Source organism: Pseudopipra pipra, chromosome 3, assembly GCF_036250125.1.
Source record: "Pseudopipra pipra isolate bDixPip1 chromosome 3, bDixPip1.hap1, whole genome shotgun sequence".
Taxonomy (NCBI): Eukaryota; Metazoa; Chordata; class Aves; order Passeriformes; family Pipridae; genus Pseudopipra; species Pseudopipra pipra.
In genome coordinates this window covers 116,602,041-116,612,364 of record NC_087551.1, presented here as the reverse complement: position 1 = coordinate 116,612,364, position 10,324 = coordinate 116,602,041, and the positions used below count along the sequence as shown (strand labels likewise).

Sequence of the window (10,324 nt, the reverse complement as noted above, 5' to 3'; positions counted from 1 at the left end):
TCCCACACGCCGGGCAGGCGCTCTGCCCCCTGAGCCAACCCGGCGGGGCGGGGCCGCGCGGCGCCAGCGGCTCCTTTGTATCGCTGCACACGGAGACGGAGCGACCAGGACACGGCCCCGCTCACTGAGGGGAAACGGCGCCTTCTCCCCCAAAAATGTGCTGGGGATGGGGCGCGGGGGGCTCTGGATAAGATAACCCCCTTCACCCTGCGGGCATCTTCAGTAAGAAAAGAAAATAAAGCACGTGGAGTAATTATAAGGAAAAAATAATAAAATAAATCGGTTCATTTACCAGGGGGAAGGGGGGGGTGTGGGGGTGGGTGGGGGCTCCGGGTGTCCACCCCTGATCCTGTGAGCAGGCAAAGCACAAGGGGACGGGGATCACCCACCAGGGACAGAGGGACAGGGAAAGCCAAAGCAGTCACAGGGTGCGGAAAAAACCTGTATGTGTTTCCCCAGTCCCCCAGAAAATAAACCTCCCCCAAAAGCCCCGATTTGACCCAAAGTTCCTGTAGGCATCGCCCTCAACGTCTCCATCCCCCATCCAGCTGCACTGGGATACCCTCTGGCAGTTGGAACGTCGGGAGACAGCGTGACCTTCTCCAGAAAGCAGCTCAGTGTCCAGAAATCATGGCCAGGGCCCAGTTTTTGAGGGCCAGGGTTGTGTTTTGCAGGTAAATCCAAGAAGAATAGGTGAAACTCGTCAGGTGGTCCCTTACGCACTCCCATGTCACGTCCCCACTGGAAAAGCAAGAAGGGGTTATGGGGGGGAGCCAGAGGCAGGAGGGGCGACACAGGGGGGATCCAGGAGCCCCTGGGGCAGGGTGATGCTGGCCCTGGTGCCACGTGCCCAGGAGCAGGACGAGGAGCCATCCCCCAGCAGGGACAGAGGTGGCTGCTACACTGAGGGAGCCCCCAGGGGAGTGGAGCCCAAGGGACCCCACGGGGGGTTCTGCTCACTTGCAGGAGTCGAGGCAGCGCTGCCAGCCCTGCTGCAGCGCCGAGGCCAGGCCCTGCAGCAGCGGCACCAGGCAGCTCCACAGCAGGAACAGCAGCAGCTCCCGCACGCACTCGGCAAAGTGCAGCAGGGACTCGGGGAGCCGGGTCTGGACCTGCAGGAGCAGAGACAGCTGTGGGGTGAACATCAAAACCCCCAGCAGGTCCGGGGCTGGGGTCCCAGCAACCTGATAGTTCCATCTCACCCCTGAGCCCTTCCCCACCTCCCCCCTTCTCCAGCACACAGCAGACAGGGCACCCACACTCTGTGCAACACTGACATCACCCCACTGCCACCAAAACACTGGTTTTCAGGACACCGACAGCAGGAAGTTTTCTCAGCCCTCTCCCTGTCAGCCCTGACAGCCACTGGAAGCAGTCAGAGGAGGGGGGCACCATAGGGGGATGAATGGCACTGGAGATGTGGTGCAGGGCCTCCCCCTCCCCAGATCCCCAGCACTCCCCCTCCCATAAGCCCCCCACTGCATTCCTGGTCTCCTCCAGCCCCAGGAACCCCCCCTTACCCACTCGCTGAGCCAGGGCAGGCTGCCCTGGAGCCATGAGAGCAGGGAGTAGCACTGCTGGGACACATCCCGGGCCACCTCACCACCCGTGTCCCAGAGCAGCTCCAGCTGCGGCCGCAGGACGGACACGGCTGCAGAGCCGTGGTGGGCCAGGCTGTGCTCCAGCCACCTGCAGGGGAGTGAGGACTGGTGAGGGCAGTGCCAGAACAGGGCACCACCGGCACCACCACGGGGCACCGGAGCTGCCACCGCAGGGTGGACAGAGGAGAACTCTTGGCTGAGCTGGAAGTGCTCCCAGGCAGGGCTGGGAACAGCTCCCGGCTCCCTCCTGAGCCCCCATCATGTTGCAGGATGGCCTCACCCCTCACACCCACCATCTGCCACCCACCCACGCCAGTGCCACGGACCTGTAGCCCTCGAGGCAGCCGTGGGACACCTTCTGCCAGGCCAGCTGGGAGGCGGGCAGGACGCCAGAGGAGCGGAGCAGCCGTGCGGAAGAGGAGGCTGGAAGAGACAAGAGTGTTCCTTGAGCAGTCCCTGGCTGATGGGACACGTGCCAATCTGTCCCCAGGAGCTCTGTGGTGACACGTGTCTGTCTGTCCCTGCAGGCTCTGCTGTGACACGTGTCTGTCTGTCCCTGAGGGCTCTGCTGTGACACGTGTCTGTCTGTCCCCGAGGGCTCTGCAGCCCAGCAGGGGGGTTAGGGCAGCCCCGAGGGACTCTCCCAAGGGGACACAGGCCAGGGGGGTTTGTCTGCAGCTCCTGTCTCCGCCAGTGCCCCCCAGCTGGACAGACGGACAGGCCCGTTGCTCACAGTGGCCACGGGATGGACCTGGGAGGGAGGCAGGGACACAGGGGCTTCACTCGGGGGAGCAGCCACAGGACTGATCCCAGATATTCTTTGATAGAGCAAGAGGAAACAGCCTCGAGCTGTGACAGGGGAGGTTTAGGTTGGAAATTAGGAACAATTCCTTCCTGGAAAGGGCTGTGCAGCCCTGGCACAGCTGCCCAGGGGAGGGGGGCATCCCCATCCCTGCAGGGATTTAACAGCCGTGTGGATGTGGCACTTGAGGACAAGGGTCAGTGGTGGCCTTGGCAGCGCTGGGGGAGCGGATGGACTCGATGCTCCCAGAGGCCTTTTCCAGCCTGGATCCCTCTCTGATTGTGCCTCTCAGCACACGGAGCTGGCGCCGTACCCTGGAAGGAGCCGTGTGTCCGGACGTCGTGCAGGAAGAAGCCGGTGGCGCAGACCAGGAGGACGAGCAGCAGCTGCGACCAGGGGAAGCCCCGGCCCTTCATCTTGCGCAGCAGCTCCTGGGCGGGAGGATGAGGCCCTGTCACTGTCACCGTCACTGTCACTGTCACCGTCACTGTCACCGTCACCACGGTGTCCCAGCACGGCCGCGCCGCCCTCCAGCAGCACCCGCCCCCGGCGTCCCAGTGGGGACCAGTGTCGTCTGCCGGGCAGCTGGGAGGATGGACAGGGGCCAGCACATCTGTCCCGGCGTGTCCTGTGTGTGTCCTGCTGTGGGGCCCCGGCCTGGCACGTGCCAGCAGCGGGAGGGGCCATTCACAGCCCCGGCACGGAGCCGAAATCCAGCTGGAGACACCGGGCAGCGTCCACTGCCGTCCCTCACCTTGCAGGCGGCGTCACAGGCAGCCACGTCCTGGCCCCCTCCGGCCCCTCTGGCCACCAGCTCCTCGTTGGTCATTTTGAAGGAGCGAACGGTTTCCTGCAGCGACTGACGCACCTCGGGGACAGCAGGAGCTGCGTCAGGACCCCCGGCCCCTCGCAGACCCCTGAGCTGCCACGGCAGGGCAGTCCCACGGGGACACTGCTGGCACACGGAGCCCCTGCAGCAGCACGGGGACATTATCCCACCCCAGGACCTCCTACCTTCTTGCTACAGCTCTCCCAGGACTCCAGGAGGTGGTTCAGCAGCAAACTGGTGGGGGGAAGAGAACAAGGGGCTTGGGCAGGAGCTCCCAGAAGGAATTTAGGAGTCCCAAAGGCTCTGTGGGTGGGTGCTGGGCCCACGTGGAGCTGTGGCATGGACTGACCTGGACTGAGCGAGGTGCTTGGTGTAGAGCTGCCTCCAGACGCTGAAGCTCAGCGGGTCCAGGCTCAGGCACTGGCTCATGGAGGTCAGGAGCTGGGGAGGGGACACGGCTGGTTGTTACACCAACCCTCACCCCAGCACACCGAACACCCTGTGCCCCAGGCAGTGCCCCGGCACAGCCTCCCACCCCCACACCCAGGGCACGAAACTCAACTTTGGCACCCCTGCCCACGGCAGGAATTGGAACTGGATGGTCATTACGGTCCCTTCCCACCCAAACCATCCCGTGATCCAGTGATTCCCAGCCCCTGGGCGTGGGTGGCAGGACCCCCGCCCTGCCATCGCCATCCCCGTGACAGCACGTGCCTGCCCTGCTCCATGGCAGCACCAAACCCAGCCCGTGCCCCCCGTGCAGGGCTCACCTCCCTCTTCATGGCGGGCGGGCAGGTGGGCGTCGCTCGGGACAGGAAGGAGGGGAAGTAGGTGTGCAGGGCTGTCTCGGGCCGGGCGCCGAACGCCAGGACCTTCAGGCGGGGGTAGAGGTGCCGCAGCTGCTCCTGCAGGCTGGGGGAGAGCGGGGGCTGCCGAGGGGCACCGGGGGCACAGGGGGCACTGGGGGGACAGGGGGCACCGGGGCCCACCCTGTGGCACAGCCACGCTGGGGATGGGGTGCCCGGACGACCGGCGTACCTGGGTGACAGCGAGTTGTTGGGCATGAAGGCGAAGTCCAGGAGCGGGAAGAAATCCTTGGGGCCGATCATGCCGAAGCCTTTGGTGAGGTTGGGGTGCATCCTGCAGAACAGAGCCCTGAGCTGCTGTGGGGGCCGGCGAGGGGCAAGGCTACCCAGTGGGAGATGGGGGTCACTCACATCAGCAGCCGGTCCAGGTAGGAAACGGCGTACGGGGAGAGGGACTTGATGCCGAGCACCGGGAGCATCACGTTGAGCCACACTGTGGGGAGAGGTGGGAGGGGTCCAGCTGGGCTGTCCCTGCACCGGGACAGGCAGATCCCTCGGGAAGGGCTCCAGGGAAGCTGAGCTGCAGGGGAACAGCAAGCAGCACAACCCCCGTCCTCCCAAGCAGGATGGCTCCTCCCAGGATCCAGCCATTCCCTGCCCCGGCCACAGGAAGCTGCTCTTCGGATCTTAAAGGTCTTTCCCAACCTTTTCCCACCCCAGAGCAGTACCACCAGCGGGAGCAGAGATGCCCTGGCAGTGCCAGGGAGGGGGCTCTCACCTTTCAGGCCCTCGTGGAGGTCAGAGAACCCGGCCTGTCCCAGCGCCCAGAGCACGGTCAGGCACTTGGCCGGCCGGTTCTGGTGGGAGCGCAGCACCTCCAGGTACTGCAGGAGGATGGGACGTGTTAGTGGGGAAGAACCACAGCCCACCCTGCCCCAGCGAGCCCAGAGCCACCAGGCCATGGGACTGTGGTGGCTACCCCAGGCCCTGGAGCAGCCTCCAGAGCAGGGCAGGGCCCCTGGGATGGACTCACAGCTCCAGTGAGGCCAGGAACCACACTGGGGGGACAGAGGGAACCCCAAAACCCAGCCCAGGGGGTGCAGCCCTGTTGAGGAGGGCAGGCAGAACGCACTGGGATGCCAGTTCCTCTGCGTGGGGAGGACGGGGAGGCAGAAGGGCTTCGTGCATAGGACTACCCTGACCACTCCCAAAGGAATTCCCATGGACAGGGATGCTCATCCTCCAGCCGCTCCAGGGCACCCCCAGGGTGGGAGGAGGAGCAGCACCACTGGGTTTGCAGCCCCCACAAACCCGGGTGACCCCAGCTCACCTTGCCCAGGTTGGTGGTGGCAATCCGGGGCCTGTCCAGCAGCAGTGCCTGGATGCAGATCCTGTATCCATGCAGTGACTCCCCTGGAATGGAGAGGGGGGTCCTGCTCAGCCATGGCCACCTTGGGGCTCTCCCTCACAGCCCCCAGTCCAGGCACTTCCCAGGGCACTTCCCCATGCTCCCTGGGAGATCAACCTGGTGACAGCCAAGCCTCTTCCCCAGGGACATCCCAACACAGCTCCCAAAGCAAAGCCCCACCTTGCCTGTTCCCTAAGGGCTGTTTCTTGCTATTCCTGATGCTCTGGATAGCAACGAGCCCCCGGGCAGTAACAGCCCCTCACCACGCACCGGTGGGCAGGAGGTGTGTCACCCCTCCCCTTCTCCAGGGAGCAATTCCAAAGAGCTTCCAAACAGGCGAGGGGGATCAGCAGCCCCCAGGGGCAGAAGAGGGAGCCCGGTGCTCACCCGGGGCCTTGTCCAGCTCCTGCAGCATGGTGTAGATGCAGTGGTCGAAGAAGAGCTCCAGCACTCCCGACGCCCGTCCCAGCAGGGTCCGGATGATGCTCCTCAGCTCCTTGCTCGCCAGGCTGTACGGGTAGTCTGGGGTGAGATGAGGGAGGGAGGAAGGAGTTTGGTGAGACCCCGTTTTGGGGAGTTCCAGCAGCTGGAGGAGCCGGCCCGGCACGAGGCGGGCACAGGGAGCGCCCCGTCCTCAACCCCCGGCAGCACCCGGCTCCTCCTCAGGGATTCTGGTCCAGAGGAAGCTAATCCAGCCCTGAGGGATGGCTTCCCGTTAGACACCAGCAGTGCAGGATGGACATGGGCCTGAAGAAGGTATTTTGCTCCTTTCCCCCTCCCCATCCCGAGCAACACACGCTCAGTGTGAGTGGGGACCAGCAGGCCACGAGGGACAGGGACATCCGGCCCCAACACCCCTCTGGACACCCAGAGTGGATCCCCAGACTCCACGGCAGCAGGCAGAGGTCAGGGGTCCCCACGGGGAAGGGGTGACTGGGGAAGCCTCCCGTTTGCCAAGGGCACAGGCAGTTCCACTGTGTGTGTGGCCAAGGGGAGCTCATTGTGGGGGCAGCCCAGAACGAAGCAAATCCTCCCCGTTCCGCTAATTAAGGACTGCGGCCCCGCCCCTTCCTGGCCAGCAGGACACAGGACACAGGGCACAGGGCACGGGACACGGACACGGGACACAGAACACAGGACACGGGGCACAGGACACGGGGCACAGGACACGGGGCACAGGACACGGGGCACAGGGCACGGGGCACAGGGCACGGGGCACAGGGCACGGGGCACAGGGCACAGGGCACAGGGCACAGGGCACAGGGCACAGGGCACAGGACACGGACCGTGGGGGTGCTGGCTCAGCACGGGGTCGCTCTGGGGCGCCTGCAGCTTGTAGTTGAGGTACCCGGCCAGGTCCTTCACCCACACGGAGGGGTTCTCGGGGAACACGCTCCGGCTCTTCTCCAGCTCCTTCTGCAGATCTGCCAGGTCCAGCTGGAAGGGACAGACGGACAAAGTCAGCCCGGGACGGATGGAACTGGACAAAAAGCAGGGGAAGGGAAAGTCAACTCTGGCTCCTACGGGAGTGTGGGGCCTCCATCCTGGGAACAATGCCCTTCCTGCTTGGAAAACCTCAGTTGCTGGGGCTCCCAAGGATCACACTGGGCAGCTGGCTCTGTGCCAGTGCCAAGGAGCCCGCTGGCACATGATGGCACACACCAGCACTGCCAAGGGCTCGCTCACAGCTGCAGCTGGGCAAGGATCAGCCCGGGGTGATCCTGGACACGGCTGGTCCGTGTGGGCGCTGCCAAAAGCTCCACACCCAGAGTCCTCCAGGGAGGAAACAACCACGAGCACCCAGATCCACCCGATGGACAACATGGCAGTGCCAAACCAGGGGTGCAGCAGCAGCAGCTCCTGTCCCCTCCAGCCCCCCCTGCTACCCAGACACGCTCACTCCCTGCTCGTACACCCGGATTATCCGCGGGCTGAGGAGCGGATCTGTCAGGGATGTGTCAGGGCACGCCGCAGGGCTCGGACTCTGGGTGAGCTTTTCCAGAGCCCAACGTTCCCTGCGAGCAGATTCCCACTGCCAGGGCTTGGCAGAGTGAGCTGGGCGCCCCCGGGCAGGTTTGGCTCAGCCCCACCTTTCAAAAGGAATTTGACACAAACCAGCTGCTGCCACGGCAGGAAACAAAACCCAAAACCCCCATCAGTGACCTGGCAGAGCCACGTGGTGTCTCACAGCCCAAGCACCAGGACAGCCCTGGCTCTGCTGCCCTCCCAGGGAACAAGGGAACCATGCAGGGTCCTGCGCCCACCACCAGCACTCTGGGGGACAGAGGGAACCCCCGTGCAGGGGGGAGTGGAGGGAACCCCCGTGCAGGGGGGAGTGGAGGGAACCCCCGTGCAGGGGGGAGTGGAGGGAACCCCCGTGCAGGGGGGAGCAGAAGTCCCAGGATGGCAGGGAAGAAGCCCAGTGGGCTGTGGAGGGCCCTGCCAGGCGCTGTCCCCACGACATGTCACCCCAATACAGCCCATCTGGGGTCAGTTCTGGAGCCTGCTGTGCTCAAGACAAGTGGGACAGACATTGACAAGGTTCCCAGACCCAGCCAGAGCAGCTCCCAGGGCCCCACGGTGAGACAGGGAGGATGTTCCAGCCACCATGAGGCTTCCTCAGGGTTCCTCCCAGACACAGACAGGGAGTGGGTGAGAAGAGGAACCAGAAATTCCCTTCCAGCCGCCTCCCGCCGCTCTGTCTCCTGCCTCCAGCACGAGGCAGCTCCTCCCAGCTGGCCAAGAGGGGACGAGCCCATGCCCACGCAGGAACCCACGCAGGGCCCTGTGCTCCGTGTGCCCCCTCCTGCCGGATCGAACGGCACCCAGGGCAGCGGGAACACGGGCCGGGAACAGCGGCCCCCGGCATTCCCGCGGGTCAGGGCCCGGCTGGGCACACTCACAGCTCGCAGGGCCTCCTCCAGCGAGCGGCTCCTGGCCGCCTTGGTGCTGCTGGCATTGCCCGACGGCTTCTTCCCGCTCTTCCCCGGGTGCTGCTTCCGCTGCGGCGGCTCCGGGGCCGCAGCCGGGGGCACCTGCTCCTTGTTCTGCTTCCGCAGCGCCCGCTCGAAGCCCAGCTGGAAGATGGTGCTGGAGGTGGCGATGGGAGCTGGGGGCGGGAGAGGGCAGGGGTGGCTGAGGGCACGGCGACACGGGGGTAGAGGGACCCCGGCACGACGGACAGACGGGGGGACCCCCACCCACGGCCTGTGCTGCCCACGGGGGCAGGGGCCCACGGCCGGGTCCGCAACATCTCCCGAGACCCCACCGCCCCAGCGGACACCCCCGGACCTCCGGGGGACCCTCGCTTGACCCACGTGAAACCACCCAACCGCGGCAGAACCACGGGGAACCCCCTGCGTTCCCCCCGAGACCGCCCAGCATCCGCTCCCCGGGACCCACCGGGGACCCCCGCCCGCCCCATAAAGGCTCCCCCCCCACACCGCAGACCCCGACGGGACCACGGGGGACCCGCTCCAGCTCAACGCGAGCCCCCCAGCCCCGCTCAGAACCCCCCGCCCGGACCCGTGGGAGCCTCGCCTCGGCCGCCGGGGCCCCGCGGCCGCGGACACTCACCGGGCAGGGGCAGCGCGCGGCCGGCGTTGGCCTCGCCCAGGGCGCGGCGGCTGCCGGTGCCTCCCGCGGGGCCGCGCCGGCCCTTGCGCACCACCTCCCAGCGCCCGGGGCCGGCCGGGGCCGTGGCCGTGGCCGGGGCCGCTCCCGCCGCCGCCATCGACACCGGGAGCGCGAGCGGCGCCGCCAGAGGGCGGGGCCGAGGCGCCTGCGCGCGCCGCCGCCGCTGATTGGCCGCTTACGGGAACACGAGCCGCGCGCGCCGGGTGCCACGTCTCCGCCCCGCCCCGCTGGGGCACGTGACCACTCAGGGCGGGGACACAGCGCTCCGCCCCCCCGGCGGCTCCGCCCCCCCGGCCCGGCCGCGCCTCAGGGAGCTCCGGGCTGTCCCCCCCCGGCACCGGCAACGCCGGAGAACCGGAGCCGCGGGCCCGGCACGGCAAGGCTGGACAGGAGTGGATCCAGGCGGAGAGGGGCGGAATCAGGCAGAGATGGGCGGGGCCAGGAATAGGGGGCGGGGCCAAGAAGAGCGTGCAGCCACCGCCAGCTCAGCTCAGCGCCGGCGGGGGCGGGGCCTCAGCGGAGGGGGCGGGGTCACACAAATGCCCGCCGCCAGCAGAGCCGCTTCTCGCCGAGAGGGGCGGGGCCTCGCAGAGGAGGAGGGCGGGATTATGCAAATCACACACCGCTCGCGGGGGACGCCGGGACACGTCCCGCACACAAACCCCGCGGCCACGCGCGTCCGCGGGCGCTGCTGTGCGGGCGGGGCCGTGCGGGACGGTGGGGAGCGCGGGGCCGCGCGGGGGCGGGGCCGGGGGGTCGGTGAGCGTGTGGTCGGGGTGGGTGCGCGGGGCGGGCGCGGCGGGGCCGGGGAGACGGAGTCATACTTACCTGGCAGGGGAGACACCATGATCAGGCAGGTGGTTTTCCCAGGGCGAGGCTCATCCCTTGCACTCCGGGTGTGCTGACCCCTGCGATTTCCCCAAATGCGGGAAACTCGACTGCATAATTTGTGGTAGTGGGGGACTGCGTTCGCGCTCTCCCCTGACGCGGCTGGTCAAAGACAGAACGAAGTGGGACAGCTGTACAACAACGTTTTTGTGGCCTGCGAGGCTCTCACAGTAACTGGTCTCCATAGGGCTGCCACACCTCAATACCCCCTGCTCGGGTATGGATGTGTCCCATTCCCGAGGGGCACATCCACACCCCCTCCCGCGGCCCCGCCCACTGGCCAATTCCAACCGGGAATGTGGATGCGTCTCCCGGGCATCGGCAGTGCCTGTTCGGAGAGGGCGCCCCGGGATG

At 66.7% G+C, this 10,324-nt stretch overlaps 2 protein-coding genes and 1 non-coding gene across 5 annotated transcripts in view; 2 read left to right on the top strand and 1 right to left on the bottom strand.

Annotated features, from left to right (window-relative positions):
• PREB (prolactin regulatory element binding) overlaps nt 1-10,324 on the top strand; it is a 345,777-nt gene that overhangs the window by 41,433 nt on the left and 294,020 nt on the right. The gene's annotated exons all lie outside the window — the stretch shown is intronic.
• TMEM214 (transmembrane protein 214) lies at nt 251-9,212 on the bottom strand. Of its 2 annotated transcripts, none has more exons than XM_064650833.1 (17): nt 9,023-9,212; nt 8,350-8,555; nt 6,733-6,883; nt 5,834-5,968; nt 5,369-5,451; nt 4,817-4,922; nt 4,450-4,531; nt 4,271-4,372; nt 4,003-4,144; nt 3,582-3,673; nt 3,418-3,466; nt 3,158-3,262; nt 2,717-2,834; nt 1,928-2,024; nt 1,521-1,689; nt 961-1,112; nt 251-741 (listed from the first exon to the last, which is right to left on the bottom strand). In XM_064650833.1, the coding sequence occupies exons 1-17, from the start codon at nt 9,177-9,179 to the stop codon at nt 615-617; spliced, it is 2,073 nt and encodes a 690-aa protein (XP_064506903.1). In that variant the 5' UTR covers nt 9,180-9,212; the 3' UTR covers nt 251-614. The 2 variants fall into 2 exon arrangements, with proteins under 2 accessions (XP_064506903.1, XP_064506902.1); XM_064650832.1 differs by having other exon boundaries at nt 3,158-3,271; nt 9,023-9,211.
• Nucleotides 9,903-10,066, top strand: LOC135412542 (U1 spliceosomal RNA). The gene has a single exon (XR_010429738.1). It is a non-coding gene; the product is annotated as a U1 spliceosomal RNA (small nuclear RNA).